Here is a 20,038-nt window from a genome sequence, read left to right as displayed (position 1 = left end):
AAGTCCCTTTGAATGTTAAACTCTTGTGTTCTAGGAATTTATTCAATGCACTTTATACAAACATCGAAACTAGACGACTACACTTCTGGTCTTTGGACTTCTTCAATCCAGGAGAATCTATAGCATTGGAAGAGTATGGATGCTCCATCTTTAAAAAAATTTTTGGATAAGGGTTGGAAATGTGGTTTCATGTTTCGGTTTCCAAAAGTTTGTTGTTATTGTATGCTTCTTCGATGTGATCATTGTACTGTTTTTACTGTATTTTTAATCAAATAAATGCACATACAATTGCTTTTAGTGATGTATATGTGATATACAGTAGACTTGTCAGTTTTTGTCAGTTGACTGTCATGTGTACACTGCTTACCTATTGGCCGTATGCTGGTGTACACGTGACAGAGTCAACTGACAAAAACTCTTGATGTCTACTGTATATCACATACATCACTAAAAGCAATTTCCGCTGGCCTTTACCTTCTCCAGATAAGTGTAGCTCCAGGTCTTCCCATCAGGAAATGTCCTAGAAAGCAGACGGCCTTGTCCATCATACTCTACCCTCTCTGAGACAGAGCCCCAGTGTATGGCACTCAACTGCCCGTTGCTATTGCGAGTGAGGTTGACAGGAAGCAGCTTGCTACTTGGCATCCAGAGAGTGGGCTGACCTGCAGTGTCATAACCAATCTTCAGAAGGAATTTACGGTGATCATCATAGATCTTTTCAATCCTCAGCGCTCGGTCATAATCAACAGACAAAATGTTTCGTCCATTTACCTTGAAGAGCAGGCGGAGAAGAGACACAAAATTGGTATGGCATCAGTAAAATGGCTGAAAATTTACTAGAAAACTGGCAGATGTTTTTATCTGTCAGTTGCCTTGGTTTCCAACAGAAATTTTGACTTGATTCATAGAGTGAAGATGAGTCTCATGATTAATACTTAATAAAACTAAGTGGCTCTGTGTCGCTTTCAAACTATTAAATCATCTTCCAATGTAGTCAACATACATTTTAGAACGGGTTTATTTAACCACTGTAAAAGTGGCATTTTTGTACTCTTAGATCAGCCACTTCTTCATGCCAAATTTATTTAATGGATTTCATTTGCAAAAATTCACATCTAAATAAAAAACATAGCAAGAAATCTTGCATGGTTTTTAAAGTGCCTATTATGAATGAGGTCAAGACAGATGTCAAGTGCTTTGTGTTAAAGAAAGGCTAATAGATTTAAGAATGAAATGGTCTTGTGGTTATTTTCAACGAGAATAAGACTTCTTTCTCGTCTGTAATTAGCCTTCAGTACATACTCGTAACTTGCGTCCAAACACTGTGACCTTCGTCCTCGTCTGCTCTTTACGAAAACGCCACTCCACCAAGTTTTGCCCGCTGTCATCAGGTAGGGTCATATTTCTCCGTGCCAGCGTAGGGGAGGATGCGCCAGCCAGAATATGTGGCTCGGTCTGGTAGTGGGTGTTCATTCCATTGGCATACAGAATCCACAAGGAGTGGTCGTAACCAATCACATAGTTGTTCTTCAGCTGATCTGCAAAAAGGCAACATAAATTAGCAGAAAAGCTAGAACATTTTAAAAATCCTATGAGAATGCAAGTGCATCTATTTGATTTGTCTGTTTACACAAGTGTTACCTTGGTGTAATGTGAGGACCTTATGAATTGCTGACTGGTTTGTCGTTATGGTTGCAGCTTCATCTCGTTCAAAACTTTCTCTTTCTACTGTAGAAACAGTATCCATGTCATAGGCCAGACTGGTCACCACTCCAGTAGGAAAGGTTACATTGGTCAGTCGTCCCTCTGTGTCATAGCTGAAAGAGAGAGTGATATTAAGGTGCTGCATTTAATGTAACCCATATGAATAAGCACAAAGTTTAAAAGGCATTTGAATTATTCAGTTACTTTAGCCATATAAAACCAGTCCGTCATGCTGTTTAATGTTGCAAAACAGTATTTGTTATTATATTATTTTAATTCATTATCATAAACATTGCAGTGCAATTAGTTTTGTGGTTTACTGCACTTTGTTATTTTTTTTATTTGTTTACCTATAGCAGTTATTAAATCAGAAATCTTGCAGATTCATGGGAAATAGCTGTGGAATAAGGTGGATAGTGGTCCCTAGAAATTATTTAGGTCAGGGACGGGCAACTTCTGTCCTGGATGGCCATTGTCCTGCAGAGTTTAGCTCCAAGCTTGATAAAATCTCAACTGCCTCTAGCTTTCTTGTAATCCTGAAGACCTTGATTAGCTTGTTCAGGTGTGTTTGATTTGGGTTGGAGCTAAACTCTGCAGGAGAGTGGCCCTCCAGGACCGGAGTTGCCGACCCCTGTTTAGGTACTATTTCAAATGTAAGTCTCGGATTTTTCCTATTTTATTACTCACCAGGCAAAATTCTGATAAATTATAAAAGTTATTTCAACTGGTTGAGTAAGTTACAGGCCAATGCTTAATACTCGCTGACATAATTTGAGCAATAATTATAGAGATATTTGCCCTAGCAAGCACAAGCAACAAGCAGAAACGCTCAAGCATTCTTACTCATAGAATGTTGTCCATCCATTGGCAGTACTCTTGGTTGCCAGGAGACCACTGTTGCCATGGTAAGTTAGCAACACCTGTTCACGCCCCTGTGTGCCAAGGGTCTTCAGCCCACCACTCGAGCCTACAGTTAGCCAAATAACCTGGTTGTCAGGTGCAACGATGCGGACAGGAAGGCGGCTGGCATCTCTGCGAATCCGTAGTGTGTTCCCATGACTGTCGGCCACTGAGGTCAGATCTCCCTCATTGCTATAGCTGAAGTTATATTTGAAGTCTCCAGTGATCAGGTTGGCCGTATGCTGGTGTGTGCCATTAATGTCAAACATGTACACTTCCTGCTTCGCAGACGATGCCACTTCATACAGGCCCATGCTGTTAAGTGCAGGCTTGTTTTTTCCAATCACGCGAATTCGAATGTTACCCAGGTCGGCCACGAACAGGGTTCCATCCGGAGCTGCCACAAGGGAAGACGGCCCATTTAGCCGAGCGTCTTTAGCGAAGCCGTCTCCTGTTAGGTAACAATCACAGTTGACGTCGGTCTTGCAGTCGCAGTCTGAAGGCGACCCCACCAGGTGAGTGATCTCGCCATCTGCTGCCACGCTGCGTATGCGGCTCATCTTCCTCTCGTCTGTCTCCGCGACATGCAGCACTCCATTGAAAGAGACGGCAATGGCACTTGGGGATTCCAGATGGGTGTGCGTGGCTCGCTGTGTTTCTGTCACCAAGATGTCTGTAGAAGGCATGGGGCAGTGGAGGGGTCTGCCTGCTGCCACGCTGACCTGCCCCTCCTCAGTGATCCGCAAAACCACACTGCCATCCAGCACAAACAATGAGTTATCCATCGGACTAACAGTCAGATCTGTCGGCCATTCTAAAGACACCTAAAAGGCAGATGAATGAGAAAAAAAATGCATTGTTCAAGAAGATATGTAGATATTATACTTTATTAAACTTCACTTAGGCAAAATGTATTCCTTCCTTTTTATGATAGACAGACATTAGTAAAAATTTGATATTTAAATCCTACTTGCTTGGCTTATTAACAAATATGGTATTTTCCCAGAACTATCGATAGATCATTTTATGTAAGGATGCATATGTTAACATTAATGAAATAGATTATGAGAAACAACAATGAACACTTTTTTTTAACGGCATTTATGAATCTAGATTAATTGTATTTTCTACATAATGATATTTTAATACATTAACATTTCAAGTTTTATAAACATTAGTTAATGTATTATGTACAAACGTGAACTAGTATATTTATGAAATAATATTAACTTAGAATAATACATTAAATCATTTTAATTATTTAATGTTACATTTTAACATGAATGAACTATAAACAATAGTGTATTTATAAATTAATATTAATCTTGAATAATAACATTTTAATTTAATTTAATTTTAAACAAACATGAACAATAATATATTTAGGAATGAATATCAACCAAAAATAATAAATTAAATAATTTTTAATGAATTCATTTTGAATGTTAACAAACATGAATATAATGTCAAAATATTATATTTCTAAATTAATATTAACCTATAATAATTTTTAATAATTTTATTTTTAATTGTTATTCATTGTTCATGATATTAATGTATAACATAGAATAATACATGTAAAGAACATTTATCTTATTGTAAAGTGATAATGTTTTCTTTTTAATTTTGAGTAAAAAATAAAAAATTAACCAATTTTGTGTATATCTTTGCGCTAGTTTTATGTGTATTTGAGAATTATATCGACCACTGGCCTTTCTTTTTTTTTACTGTTGATTTCAGCATTAGTATTGGTATACAAAAAAAACAAAACATAACAGCCGATCACTTCATTGTTTCCTAAATCACACTGCATGAAAAAAAAAAAAAAAAACGACATTAACTAAGACCAAAACTCATTTAGGTCACTGAAAGGGTCTGATAAATGGCTTTAGTGTGTTGATTTAAGAATTTTAACTTTTCACCTGATGGATGTCCATAACTGAGTCACAGCTCAGAGGTCGAGCAGAGGCAAGGTCATTGGACCCCAGCAGAGTGGAGATGATGCCATTTGGATCCACCTTCCGAATCACGGTCCCATCCACAAAGTAGATCAGTCCGTTCTTGTCAACAGCAATCCCTGGAGAGAAGAGAGGAAGGAACGAAATGTGCAGGTCACACAGCTGTGCTCTTTGCTTGCCTGATCCAGGCAGCGGGTACATGTGTCGTGTTTGGCTTCCCATTATTCAGGTCACTGCAGAAAGCATCGCCCTCAATTATTCACATCTTGCCTCCCACTGCTGAATTATTTCTTAAGGAGAAAGTGGAATAGGATGTATTAGAACATCTCTCCCTCCCTCTAGCATTTCTGCTCGCTCTCCCTCACTCTGTCTCAGTTGGTCTGTAAGTCAGCTCAAGGTATTTGACAAAAGCATGGAGTGGGAAAGCATCAAACCCACTTTTAATCCCAAATTATAAAAGTGTGGGTTGCTATAGTAACTGCCTCTTGGTAAATTCGTGCTTAGCTGAGTGATAGCACGAAGAGTCTGTGTGCCTGGCAAAAACACAGTGAAGTGAACTGACATTATGGCGAAAATCTCAGTCCCAACCGAGGAAAATGCATGCATGCATTAATGCTTCTAACTTTTTTATAGTTATAACATCCAGAATGTAGATCTCTGCACACATCCCATCAATTCAACGCATTACGTTCCCACAAGAAATATGATACCTAATGTATCCATCATGCCATACGTGCATTCATGTGTGAATGACATTTTATTGCAAAACAATGAAAACGTCTCTTTTTCTGCCTGATGAGATTATATGAAATAGGTTGTCTATATTCTCCAGACAAGTCTGTTGTGTCTGGCTCAGTCAAATAATTTAGTACCTATCCCGTGGCTGTCAGTTCCCATTTCCCTCGCTGAGGTGCCAATCAAAAACCTCAGTACATAATACACTGTTAAAAGCTCACAGAGCTTTGGGATGATCTTTCATGTCAATCAAAGTGTGTTGTATGCCTCAGAAGATTCATCTCAAGCATTTTAGCAGTTTATTAGCAGTTATTATTTGACTCCTTTTGTGAAATGAATGCATGACCCTTTTGATGATCAGTTTTAATGATCGTCTAACAATACCTTTGGGTCCCGTGAGGAGAGCTTCGGTGGCTGGACCTCCATCTCCACACTGAGCTTCGTCAAAAGGCAGACAGTGGTCTCCTGTTCCCGCCACCACCTCCACGTTCTGCTGGGGCTCTGAACTGGCCAGGAGCGTCTGCGGGCTGTAGATGCGCCTGGAGTTGGTGTCGGACACATACAGCCGGCCTGTCACCGGATCCGTGGTCAGGTAGTAGCGGTGAGCGGGATTGTTACTTGGGGAGAGAGATATAAACAGTAGCATTATTAGCTAAGACATTAGTCTGCTGTCAAGCTGAGGCAGTGCGGCAATAAATTATTGGTCTGACATTGCAATTGGAGATGGCAGATGAAATGAGAGACTGATTAGAATATTAATATCATTAAAGACATTGAAAGAATCGCAGCATGTTTTTACGCATCTATCAAAAGGGTGTGAGCTCCTGACAGATGGGCAGAAGAAAAAAGAATGTGTGAAAGGGAAGTAAATGTGATGTGACTGGAACATATTTGTGGAGGCTGTGATGACGACTTCAAGACTGCCAGATCATTTCAATCATTCTCGTTCCCTAGCGGGGAAAGGTTCTCTGCGATGCGGTGATATGCATATCTTAATGACTGTCAACAACTGATGGCTTTTCCGAAAGCTACGCTTATTTGCATTCATTAATTCTGCCTCCCAATCAGTCTGCACCTCACTGAATGAGGTAGTGTGGCCCCTCCAGACATGCCATTAGTGGTTAAATGACCAGTCAAGTCGGCACTTCGTAGATGATGGTGTGGAGCTCAGTGACATTCTCCTCTGGGATCAGACAAATCTTTTCACGTTTTATCAAAAGCCATTTCAAGGCTATTCTTGCACACTGAGTGCGCTCTATTCGATCAATGTCTTGGACTGTTTGGAAACCAATTCACACTCACAGGCATTGGCCTGTGTAAAATCCAAATGTGAAAATGTGAAATAGTGGTACTTCTTTCAGCTAAAGGTGTTGGCCACTGCATCATAATCCAAAGTCCTCTTGCATGGCTTGAGTAAATCTTTTTGACAGACAGAAAAAGGTGATGTGCATCTCTTATAAAAATGTGCCTGCCTTGACATCTTCTGGGATTGGTAACTAAACTAGGTTAGTTTTCTATATACACCCTTTGGACTTTTAAATCCATTTGATGATATTTCTATAAAAATGTGTCCCAAAGGGTTCTATCCCATCTAAAATTTTGTAATACATACATGTCCTTTAAAAATAACAACATCTAGCCAGTTTATGTGGGACACCTGTGGGCAGCCATGTGCTTTGAGGATCGGCCTCTATTCACATCAACAACAACTGTGACGAGATCTGTCGTGTCGACCTCTCAGACCATGTATTGTAATGTAACTTACCTGTGCCTGAAATCCTTATTTCTTTGGTTAGTTTGAAAAAAGAAGGGAAATATAAAGTAAGAAAATATAGTGAGACAAGTTTAGGTAAAATAGTATACACTTATTCTATTTAGTTCACATCACCCCCTTGTCCATCTAGTTCAGGAACCCACTGGTGACCACTGCATTTATTCTCCACAATCCAATTGAGGATACCTTTAAATTGAACCCTTACCATCCTTAAATATTTTAATATTATTTAAATATAATTATAGTATTTATTTATATTTATTATTATTTATTTAATTCATATTGTGCATTATTTTTATTATTATTTTAGAATTATTCAAAATTGGTTCAAAATTATTATTATTATTATTTTTTTTAGATATTGTCAGTTTTCATTTTCATTTAACTTTAAAATGTAGTAATTTTGTAATGTGCTTTTGTTATTTTACAGTAACTTTTGTTTTGTAACTTTTGTTGTCTCATATGTCTTACTGTATTACAGTCTGGACTCAAACAAATGACCCTGATTATACTACACCTTAATTTTTTTTATCACAGTCTCTAAAATAATATATAAAAAGCCAAATCGATAGCATCACTATCATATTTAAAAAATAAAATATGCTAAGTTTTGCGAATTTTATCAAATTGTCATTTATAAAACTGATTTTTAAATGTTTGCATTATAAGGCACCACTGGTAACCAAGGTAATAGGATGGTAATAGTAGAACCACTAGGAGTACAGTAGGTGGAAATTGTAGAATTGATTTTCGTAGAACTACACAAGGGCAAAGAGCTTTTTTTATAAAGGGCTTCCAACTCTGGCACATTTTGCCAATTGAAATCAAAGGAGTACATGATATAAAATCTTTTACAATGATGGTTAAGTGTTGGTTTAAAAAAATGTTTTAATCATTTATTCATGTTTCCAGGGCTGGAAGTATCCTTAAAATATGTTTTTAGTGATATTTAGGTATGTATTTGTATGTATGTACTACATCTAGTTACAAGTTTTAACTAGGGTATGCAGGGCTGGTGGTGTCTTTCTTCCTTGGACAAGGTAATAAAAAAAAAAGTGTTATCTTTTTTAGCATTAATTTATTTTATTTCAGTTTTAGTTCGTCATTTTTGTATTTTAAAATGATTTAAAAGTATTTCAGTTAGCTGCCCCAAGGCAACATTTATTTATTTATTTTTTACGTTTAAAAAAATTGATTTCAGTTAATTAAAACTATTTTAATTTTTTTTGTTTAAGCTTTAGTTAACAATAACAATTCTAATCCTTAGATCCTTCCACTAATCCTTCATACTGTGTTTGACAATGTGTTGAAAAAAAATCTACTTGTCTATTCTAAAAATACTGAGTATTTCAAAGAATATGTAGATCTGAAATTAAACAAAAAAAGGATTCAGATCCTGGGTAAGACAAATCACCCTCAAACTGAGAATGTGTGGTGAACAGGAGGTGATCAGAGTTTACCTTTCTAACAGTGTAATGCACAACACTCTAAAATATAAACATCTCTAAATTCAACCCCTTTCAACAGTGCTGCAGCTATCAAAGCACCGCTTACAAATTCACAGCATTCACCAATAACTTGCATGACAATTACTGTCGGGCTTCAAATCACCTGCTGTGAGAATTATTGCCACTATTAAGCAAACTCTCCTTTTTATGAGGACTATGTTTTGTGAATTAAAAATAGTTATGCTATTAAATGCTTTGTAGAGAGAGGATCTCTAGACGCTGCCTCTCAGGATCCTGTGATTTGTCACAAAATGTCTCAAGTACTCTGCAAGCTTTTCCATGCTGCCGTGCTACTAAATCACACACACAGTTGTGCTCACTCACCTGAGCTCCATGACACTGGTGACATTGCCTGACGGATAGATACGTCTGATGTAATTGAAGTCGCCAACATACAGGCTACCATCGATGCCCCATGCGAGAGCAACAGGAGCCAGCAGTTTGTTTCCCTCCGCCTGCCCATTACAGCTCGGACAGGAGATGCTTCTGCGCCTGCCATTCCCCATTATGGTGCTGATAATGGGAGGAAGCTGGGAGAGGAAGATATTCTCACCGCTTCCCTTATACAGAATTCCTGAGACACCAGAGAAAGTGGAAGATTTTTTTTTTATAAAAATATTTGTTTTAAATATTTAATTGAAAAATAAAACAGTTTGCTTATTACTTTCATATCATATCAATGTTTTAACAAAATATTTCTATTGATTTTCACAATAACAATTATTATAATATTCAAATAAAAAGGCAATTGCAGAGAGCAACAAGATGAGAAATGCTATTCCTATGTGACTTCACAATCTCACATGCTCATATAATCTATAAGAGGGATTGAAAATGGGTAGGCAGTTTTTTTCTGGCTCTAATGGAAAGGCCTGAGCATATAACTCAACTAAAGATGAAAGTTCCTACCCTGGACATCACTATGAAAAGGGGGCACTTAGCACTGTGATCTTCCCGAACTTCCGTTAGAAACTCCATTAATGTGGACATTGAAGTAGCACTTTGATGAGGAAGCTCCAAAAAGAATTAAGCTGCTAAAGGCATCAGAGCTACCATAATGAACAGTTCCATTAATATGGATGATTAGACTTCAATTTTTGAAATAAATTTAGCACTTCCTGAAGAGTCTACTTTTAAGCAGAATGCCATTTTTATTTGATGTTAGTCTTTGTTATTTTGGTTGTGTATTATTTTTCCTTCAATGACATTTAAAACACAACACACTCTGCTTTAAATCATTGTCCAAAAATAAGCCAAAGGATCAACATATTGTGTTTGCATGAAATATTACATGAGCTGTGCTATAATTTGTGTCAGTTCACTGTTATTGAAAATATTTTTAAAGAATATTTATACATTCTACATAAGAAATTTATACATTTTCAAATAAAATAATCTACTTAAAATAGTAATATTTTCTTCACTATTTAAGTAATATAAATGTATTTGTCTCACACTTTTTTTACAAGAATTTTGTGCTGTTTTTTGCTCTCGAACCAGAGGTAATCTGTCTCAAATTTGCAATCTCCAAATAAAAAAAGCATAGTCCTCAATCCTCAGGCATTAAATGTACCAACCAGAGACATTTTGATCACCCGAGAGGTGATTATTTACACAGCTGTGTGCTTTATTTTCCAGTCTCTATACTGTAGATCTCAGCTTCTAAAACCTTTGATCGTTTCAATCACTTTAACACCACTTTCAGTCCAAGACTGAGTGAGGAGCTTAGGTCATTACAGATAAATATTTTAGTCCTGTGAAAATTTAACTTGTTTCTTTTTGGGGTTGTCTTCAAAGAGGAACTTCAAAGGGAAGTGCCATGCCCAGGGCCATAAATTATTCATAGTGAGCAACATGTTAGACTTCTAACACTTGCTTTGGCCTATTAATCACATCAATAACACTGCAATGAACTATACTCCAATTGGCTGGCCATCACATTTCAAGCTCAGTCACTAGCTACCTCAGTGGCTGCACACCATCGCCGCTGCTTTGTAATTGGTTCAGAGGCAGAGTTTCATCCAAATTATAGGAATCTGAACGGTTTAGACATTTTGCCAAGACTACAGCTCTTCAACCTTGTTTCAATGGGTTTTTTTTGTGTGAATGTAAACAAGAAAAGCCTAAGCGTCAGAAGCTGACCAGAGATCCTTTTCTGAATGTCTTTCTGATCATGGAAGCACATATAATGGATAACACGGTGGTTGACTAGTTGGTCCAACAACTGATCAGTTGACGACTTATGATTTTATTTTCTAGGTAGTTTTGTTATTTTTAGCAGGTGTGATTTATCTAGTATACTTTCAGAATGATGTGCTTTTAAATCAAGTCAATATTACATGTATAACACTTTTTACAATACACAGTGTTTCAAAGCAGCTTTACAGACAGTCATACTGTTATGTCCATAATGCCTTTTAGCAGTTTTAGGGCTGGACGATATGGGGATATATATAACGACAGTATAAATGTTCCTCCGACTTTAGATCTTGTTATATTCTATTTATATTGTGTAACAGATATATCAGTGCCAGAGCGCCTCGGGTACACGACTGAGTGATCAAATGTATTTCCGTGAAATGGATGTAGAAGATGATATGTTGATATTTTAGTAATGATATTTTGATTAATCCTTTTTTTTTTAACAAATAAACAAAGGCTTGTTAGTAAAACCTTCTGGAAAAAGTTCCATCTTCAGCTACATCCCCTTTTAAAGCATCAGCCATTAAAAAACAAACATTCAGACAGACATATTTTGCTATTACATCGCATCTGTTTTTGAGCATCCTAACATTGACAAGCATTGTGTTTTTAAAATGGCACGTCAAGCCAAAAAAACATATCAAAACAACATAATTCTGTTCCATTCAGTTGTACTCTGTAAAATTGTTTTTGAACAAAAGAAAGTGTCCTATGTACATAGCCCAAGAAATGTGTCTGATCGGGTTCATGTGAACCTGAAAACAGCCCAGTTATACAGACCAACAAGATGTTTTTTAAAACATGTGGATTTGCACACCCCTAGTCACCTGTCACTGAGGAGACAAATCAAGTGCATCCTGTGCCAAGTCTCATCGGGCATTCCTCTGTAGTGTGATGACTGCCACTTCAGCTGCAAACGTGGTAAACTGTCATTGGCTGATATCAGCTGTTTCACAGAGAGCTTAAATGACCCAAAACCCTCTGCGAATCTGAACTGCATGCAAATCATGGCTAATGTCTTCCCATGTGCAGCTAAGCAGGGTGCATAGCAATTTGTTCCTGCTTGATTAGGCCATGCCATTGATTAATTGATTGAGAGGAGGACTGGAATGAAGACATAGTCAGAGGGGATCTCGAAAACGTCCGGCCCAATAGAAGCTGCTGTTCTCATTCAGAGGTCTACAATGTACCATTAAGTAAGATGAATTGGTCTGGGTATCTGCTTTTAAGTGTGACTCAACAAAGACGCTGACCTTGACAGCAAGACAAACCAATGACACTTTTCACTTATTCAAACTCCACGATTGCTGCATTGCATTGCCCTAATCTCATTAAGCCCTGCTCATACTAATAAACCACTGTTCAAATACATGAAAGACAATAATGAACTATATCTACAAAGATTTGACTAAATCCTATGCAACAAGAACGACATTTATCGATAATCGACATCACTATGAAGGCATTGTGAGTGGTTGCCAGGACATTGTTATGCGGTTTTTAAGGTGTTCTGGGTGGTTTCTTCTGACAAAGTCCAAAACTCATGTCTTTGTGATACTCTAGTTCCTTTGGCTTGGCTTCATCATTCAACAAAGGTTTTTTTTGTTTTGTTTGTTTTTCTTTTCATCATTATCCAGGAACAATAAAACCAATTGCTTAGAAAAGTAATTGCACAAATGTCTTCAGCAAGCCACACAATTTAAGATATCCATAGCACAAACTGTGCTGCAAGAGTTGCAAGAACCACTAATTACAAGCGGCGTCAAAAAATAATTACATTTAAAGTGCATGATTTTCATTAGTGTTACTCATTACCATGCAGCATAGATGTTGTAAATTGTGGCCTAATTAACATGTGCCTTAATGGCTAGACCTTTAGTTGAAAAACTGATTCTCAGCCAGTAATTCTCAGCCAGTCTCAGCTACATGTCAATGTCTATGAAGTACAACAAACTCTATAAATGGAAATTTTATTCAATGTCATCTACAGTAATGCAATTCTTATCTTTATTGATTATTCACTGAGCAAATATGCTGATCAAATAGCAATGGGATAAATAAAACTATTTGGTAAATGTCAAGCAAACAAGCTGAATATCAAATAATCTAGGTGTTCTGCTGCATTTGCAAAAACGCTTCAGGCTAAGCAGTCTGCCATATCGGAAAAATTCACCAAAAAGGTTAACGATTGACACCTACAGTGGGGTCCAAAAAAGACAACATTGAACTTATCGTCAGTAAAAGAAGATTCACTGAAAATCCACCATCATTTCTAAGTTACTAAGCACATAAGCAACTTAGTAACATTGATCATGTAAACTCCTTTGCACAGATGGTCAGATGTTCTTGCTTCCATCATTCTCAAATCATGCTGGAGAACATGATTATCAGGTTTTACACAAACATGTGGAGTTCAAGCTGCTTGAGAGCTGCATGCCATTCAAGCGAAATGACAAACCAGAAACTATTCTGAAATTAAATGTTTCGGTTAAAAATGTATGCTGATAATAGAATTTATAATATTTTGTTTGCATTAAAGTAGAAAAATACAAAATAGAAGCACTTTTTTGTCTCAGACTTTTGAACCACTATGATTAATATTTCAAATCTCAGTTTGCAAGGCCGTTGACTGCTGATCAGACCTGTAAGCCATAGATATGAGAAGCTCTGCATTGTCAATCAGTGAGACAAATGGGACTGTCAAAGAGAAGATCTCCCTTTGGCAAATTGATTACATTTGTGACATGTTCTTCAGGACAAAAATGTTCCCATCTCCATCACTTCTCATGGATCGCTTGTGATATACAGAAATGCACTAATCGTAAAAGATGGTAAAGGTGACATGCCCTAATGCGCAGAGCTTTCATCTAATTTATAGAACTCAGATTAACCAGGGTGAGCCAGATTTTTGTCTTAAGCCCTTTTAAGAGCCATTCTAAACCTGTAATTCAATGACTAAGAAGATTATGAGCAAGTAGACAAATATTGAGTAACCCAGTGTGAAACTCACCTAACCGCAAACCTGCCGTTATTTAGTTATGAGACGAAGAAGAACAGAAGATCATGTTATGGATTTATATTTGACAGAGGCTCTCTGCCTCAGTGCTTTCTATCAGAATATGCAGTTCCTGGGCTTTTTGTTCCATCGCTTTCAACTGTGTCTGTGAGGTTTTTGACAGATTTAGTTCACAAAAACAGCAAAAACAATGCAGTTAATCTTCAATTCAAAGTCTATGAACTTCACCAGCAAGCAAAGAAATCTAAGCAGCATAAAAATCCCCAAATATTTAACATAAAAAACATGTAAAAATGTCATGATTTCATCTACATGAATTGAATAAAAAACAAACAATCAGAATAAAGTGATGTGATGCATCCTGCTGGATTTGGCTAATCAATTAAATGCACTATTAACTGATGATAATCAGTATTAACTAAGAAACTATAAAATGGCAACACCAAAGCATTTCCATAATAATGGTCTAATCTAAAATAAGATAATGATATAAGCTACCTCTATAACCTTAAAAAAATCTGCAATTGGTTTCATCTACTCTGGCGCTCGAGGTATAAAATGAGAATTGAAGCCTTATTGGCAGGAACAGTGCTTAAACTAGATAAACTGTCTAGAGGTGCACAAATAAGGGTTGAGCAGACGGCCGTGACCATTTGTTCGGCAGGTCGTCAGATTAAAGGATGTGGAAATCCCAAGCCCAACTGGGCATTTAGCCAGCAATCAAAAAGAGGCTTAAATTCTTTGGTTCAGGCAAGGTACAATCAGATGGTGTCACACTAACTAACTCTAGAGAAATAACCGCACCTGAAAAGTGTCAGTCTAATCTTGTGTTTTCGTTTAAGGCATCAGGATGCACTGCAGAGCTGACTTCTTTCTCAAAATGCACCATTAAATTCGACTGCTGGATCCGGTTCAAACTGTGCACACATCGTCATTTACCAAGAATAAAAAGATGCCATTATCTGTGAGAATGTGGAGATTTAAGCTGACAGAATGGGTTTCCCTGTCACCCTGTTTCATTATGGAGACAAAGGAACAGGGAATGTCTGGTGGAATAATGCCACATTTCCATATTCACGCTTGTGTTTTAATGGCACTTTTATTGAATTAAGCTATAAGTATGCATTCTGCGCCTGAAAACTGGATAAAGTTCATTCAGCCAAATCATGTCCCCTATAATGTTGGAGAGCACAGCTCTGACTTGGCACGCTGTGTTAATGATTCCAATTTAATCTGTCATCACCGTGAGCGATTAGCCCTTTCAAACTCTGCTTTATTATGTGCAAATTAGGCAATGGACCATATTTCATGTTAAGATGAATATTTATGACAATGAGTCCAGGTAGAGGCACTGACCCCTGAGTTGGTGAGGGGACATTTCCCATGAGGTGGTTCCGATGGGGTTTAATAAGCGATTCCTACCGTTTGGCACATCCAAGATGTGATGCTTATCCAGGGTCCAGCCACCCATGTTGGCGGCCTCCAGCTCATATCCCTGCAGTGTGGCTGTCCGCTTTTCCCACAGGATCACATTCAGACATGATTCATACTCGAAGCCCACAGATACTACAGTATAGGGGGGGAAAAAACAGGGCAAAAGGCATCCATTATCTTTACATGTTTTTCTACACATAATTTAATCATTTAAAAATAATATTTTAAACCAAATATTTTAAGCATATTTATATATTTTAAGCATTGAAACATTATTAATTCTATAGGCTGCTCACATTCAAGTATGTAATACTGGCAGAGTATATGCGGTATTGACAATTTACTGTTCATGCACATGGGAAACTGTTGCAGTTACTATTTCAGAGCAGTTACAACATTGTTAAGGAAGAAATATTTCAGCAAATGGCATGATTACAATGAGTCCAGTCATTGCAACATTTTCCAAATGGACCTGTGACCTTCTAAAAGCTGGTGTTTCTCGGTGCGCTTCCTTTGCAGACTAATTATACATGCAAAGAGCAGTCAGCAATATACAGATGGACTAGAAAAATGCAGCTGCTTGTAGATTTTATTTATTGCTAGAACACAACCTAGTGTCAGTTTAGCAAAAAGATGGTTCAGATAAAGATTAAGCATATGCTACAAATTTAACAAAATGAGATTGGCTTTTGAACTGTGTGTATTTTCAGCAAGGTTTAAATCATACATTTTGTGCCGTATTAAAATGAAACCATATTATTGTCCTGATTCTCTGTTCTAAATCCCTTTAGTTTAAGGTTCAGAGAATATTAAGTTCAACCTTTTGGTCTGTATCATAATAAGTCACCTTCACCTAATCAGTTTTGCTTGTACTACCAGTTTTTAGAGAGTTTTTACTCATCTTGCCAAAGAATTATCTGGGAGAAAAAAAGATTAATTGTATCCTGGTTTAAATCAGTCCAAGTTAATAATATATTCATACACAGAGGGCTTTATATAGATCTGTTTCCTCCCATTGTTCTGCTACCTACCTACAGCCTCTGCGAGTCCGTAGACTCTCTGGGTGTACGCATCAGTCTTGTCCCAGATAAAGCTGTAAGAGAGCCGGGGTGAAGCTGGGAACTGCTTCTGAAACATTCTGCCCTCCACAGCCACCATGAGGTGGACCCGAGCCAAGCCGAAGGGCACGCTGGACTGGGTCAAGATGACCTTCAGAACAGGTTTGTAGGCTGAAGCACGTGAACTCAAGTAAATCAAGTCTAAATCACTACCAGGAATGGCCGTCTGCTCATGAAGAACCTGTGATTAAAAACGTGCATGAGGGAGGAAGTTAATTACTTGTACTGTAAATTTCCTTGGTGATTATTTTAATTTTTATTACAATTATTTGTAACAAAATGCACTGCTTTGCAAATGTATTAAACACAATGAATTAATTCTTCACTCGGGGGGTGGATATACACTACCGTTCAAAAGTTTGGGGTCAGTAAGATTTATTTATTCATTCTTTTTATTTATTGAAAAAAAAAAAATCTTTTATTTTCCAAAGATGCATTAAATTGTTCCAAAGTAACAGTAAATACATTTATATTGTTCCAAAAGTGTTTTTATTTAAAATAAATAAATGTTCTTTTGAACTTTCTATTCATCAAAGAATCCTCATACAAATATTAAGAAGCACAATCGTAACATGTTTATTGAGCACCAAATCACTATATCATATTATACTTAAGAATCAAGTAATGGCTGCTGATAATTTAGCTTTGCAATCACAGGAACAAATTATATTTTAAAATATATATTTCCCAAACGTTTGAACATTAGTGTATGGCAACCCAGAAGTCAATATTTAAAAAGAGTCTTTACAACTGGTTAAAAAGATGACCAGTGCCATTTTCAAACAGCATCATATGAACATCTTCAGAATGAGTTATATAAAATAATAATTTACCGTGGATTTACACACAATTTGTTTTAATTACGTCTGATCCTTAAAAGTGACTTATGTTACGAGCATGTAATGTAAATTATTACTGTCACAGGAACATAATATAGTACACCACTGTCATAATTAATTCAGAAGCAATACATACGTAAAAATGTCTTGTTTTCCTGACCATATAGTATGTTTTGTACATATCTCATGCTTTGTAGTGTCATTAAATCATAAAGATCAGATGGACTTAAGACAGAGTCAAATTTATTTAGATTTTCTGGAAAAAATGAACCGAGACTCATTTTACTCCAAGATGTGATGTAGGTCAAGGTATGAGTCACCTGTGTCTCAGGAATGATGGGGCTGGCATTGGGGCTGGAGCGGTAGAAGGTGGAGAGTGGTGACGCGGTGATTCGGGGCGAGGGTCTGTCAAGGCCACTAAATTCACAGGTTGGCGTGTCTCTTTCCTCTTTTCTCATCACCAGCGTGTCCATCACATGGAAAACTCTCCATGACAACCACACTGTGCGATACACAAAGGAGTACGGAGCACGCTCGAAACGTAACGTCATTGCTGTCCCTCCGTTCACCAATAAATCAAACCTGCAGTTGGGTAAAAACACAATTTTCACAACAGTTCATGTATGATAGACAATTACATTACACTTCCAAAACAGTGATATAGTGGTATCACGGTACAGTGATGATAAGGTATTTAAAAAAACTACTATGGTATTGCTACAGTCCAAAAATATGGTATTCCAATGGTACATGTCATTATTATCATAATCATAGCAATTTAATACATGGTACTTCTATGTTGTATGTATGAGAAATGTATCAAAAGCAACTTAATTTATGTAATTTTGCACACTACTATTCAAAAGCTTGGTGTGAGTAAAAATGTTTTTGAAAGAATGCATACTTATTCAGCACAAACCCATTAAATTGTTCAAAAGTGACAGTAAATACATTTATGTTGTTGCAAAAGCTTTTCATATCAAATGAATGCTGTTTTTTTTTTTTATCAAAGATTCCCAGAAAAATCTTTGATCAAGATTCTTGAGCATCATATCAGCATGCATATCAGAATGATTTCTGAAGAATCATGTGACACTGAAGACTGGAGTAATGATGCTGAAAATTCAGCTTTGCCATCACAGGAATAAATTACATTTTAAAATTTTTGAATATAGAAAACAGTTATTTAAAATTGTAGCAATATTTCACAATATTACAGTTTTTATTTTACAGTATCAAATCAATGCAGCCTTATAAGAGAGCATAAGAAAATCGTACCAACGCCAAACTTTCAAATAGTACTGTATATTTTAATAATATTTCACCATTATATGAGTTTAAGACACAAGTCGTGCCAGAAACTCACATTGTTTGTGTGGGGGCAGAGGGCATATGAAGCCTAAGTGTGATTTATAATTTCCTGTTATCACATTGTCAAGCGCACACGTTTTCTCCAAATTTTATGGTTTGTTAGCTTCATCACAGCGCTTAGTTAGTGATGTCTTCCATATTCCATATCCTCTGCTAGAACTGTATCCGATTCAAACATCCAATGAAAATAACAGCTAAATGACATGCACTTCACTGTCTTTTATCAGTAGTTCACTGGCACACTTAAGATGTTCTGTAAGTTGATAAGGGAAAAGGGTAGAGATGTGATGTAACTTTTTACGTTTCAGGGATTTGGATGAGAGATCTGGAGGTAGCAGTTAGCGCAGGCCCTTTTTTAATTAGCGTGGTGTAACGAGGAGGTAGGCGCAGATTTGGAAATGAAGGGGCGTCTCTTTGAAGTCGTGCTCTATATGAGCTGCTGTCTTCTCTGCCCGGAAGGGGAGAGATGAGCGGTGCTGTGACTTTACACACATACACACAAACATACACATCCTTGAAGTGCCACTGCCTTGAAATTCTCCCTAACTGCTCCTGTCCCCTTTTTCAATCTGGGCATGGCTGGGCCACTGTTCCAGACCATCAGCCTTTAAAGCTGTTTCTTTCCCTCTGTTTCCCCTTGGACACGCTTGCTAACCAAGAGCAGACACCAGCACTGAACAAGCATGATTATTTGAAGCCCATTCCCCTGTGTGCAGGTATTTAGGAGGGATCTGGATATATCATATAATCCCCAACATCAGCCTTCCTTCTTTAGAGATGTAGACCCATCCCTTGAGTATTTTTCATTCTTTCATTTTCAAGTTTTTAATGCATTATGGTCATGCCTCAGTTAAAGGCATACGGTCGCCACACATACAGAGGCATATTCCCACACATGTGACCCCTGAGTAGAAGACTCACATTAAATGCTGATCTGTGTGATTCTTAGATAATGATGGATAATGACTAAAGGGATTATTATAAAGGTACAAGAAGGTCAGATCAGCACAGAACTTAAAGTTAAAGTCTGCTGACTGCATTAATGTTGTATAACTAGAGTTAAAATTGGGTTTGAATGTGAAAATTCTCATATTTTTTATGTATGTGTGTGCAGATCAGATTTTTGCACTCAGTTTAAATCAGTCTTAAATCCTCCACTGAATTAATTTAATTTGTCAGAACAGCTAACGAATTACCATCTGATTCATCTACTGTAAATCATAATTTGTCGGACTCTAAATCAAGCAACTGTTTTATTTACTTATGTTTCATGTACTTATATTTCATGATTAAAACAGTATCATTACTGCCAGATTGTTTAATTTGTAATTTTTTATTTATTTATTTTTTGTAGTAAGTGTTCATTTTAAAAACAAGTATTACTTAAATTGCATAATCATTTAAGTTATGGTAACACTTTATATTGATGCTCCTCCAATAGACATTCTACTGACTATAAGTAACTTTGCAATTACATGT

General features: G+C 36.9%; 1 protein-coding gene across 5 annotated transcripts in view; it reads right to left on the bottom strand.

Annotated features, from left to right (window-relative positions):
* si:dkey-237h12.3 (teneurin-3) overlaps positions 1-20,038 on the bottom strand; it is a 160,245-nt gene that overhangs the window by 4,888 nt on the left and 135,319 nt on the right. For 3 of the 5 annotated variants that reach the window (XM_056261857.1, XM_056261858.1, XM_056261859.1), the window contains 11 exons: positions 17,509-17,770; positions 16,263-16,530; positions 15,220-15,363; positions 8,904-9,153; positions 7,063-7,083; positions 5,682-5,914; positions 4,527-4,681; positions 2,548-3,428; positions 1,642-1,817; positions 1,303-1,538; positions 475-771 (listed from right to left, as the gene is read on the bottom strand). In XM_056261857.1, coding sequence (XP_056117832.1) covers positions 475-771; positions 1,303-1,538; positions 1,642-1,817; positions 2,548-3,428; positions 4,527-4,681; positions 5,682-5,914; positions 7,063-7,083; positions 8,904-9,153; positions 15,220-15,363; positions 16,263-16,530; positions 17,509-17,770 — 2,923 coding nt within the window. The remainder of the gene's footprint in view (positions 1-474; positions 772-1,302; positions 1,539-1,641; positions 1,818-2,547; positions 3,429-4,526; positions 4,682-5,681; positions 5,915-7,062; positions 7,084-8,903; positions 9,154-15,219; positions 15,364-16,262; positions 16,531-17,508; positions 17,771-20,038) is intronic. The other 2 variants (XM_056261860.1, XM_056261861.1) reach the window with 1 other exon arrangement.

The sequence above is a fragment of the Rhinichthys klamathensis genome, unplaced genomic scaffold (genome assembly GCF_029890125.1).
Source record: "Rhinichthys klamathensis goyatoka isolate OS25496 unplaced genomic scaffold, OSU_Roscu_1.1 h1tg000186l_1, whole genome shotgun sequence".
Classification (NCBI taxonomy): domain Eukaryota; kingdom Metazoa; phylum Chordata; class Actinopteri; order Cypriniformes; family Leuciscidae; genus Rhinichthys; species Rhinichthys klamathensis.
The sequence above is the reverse complement of the archived record's forward strand: the minus strand, read 5'-3'. Positions and strand labels throughout refer to the sequence as shown.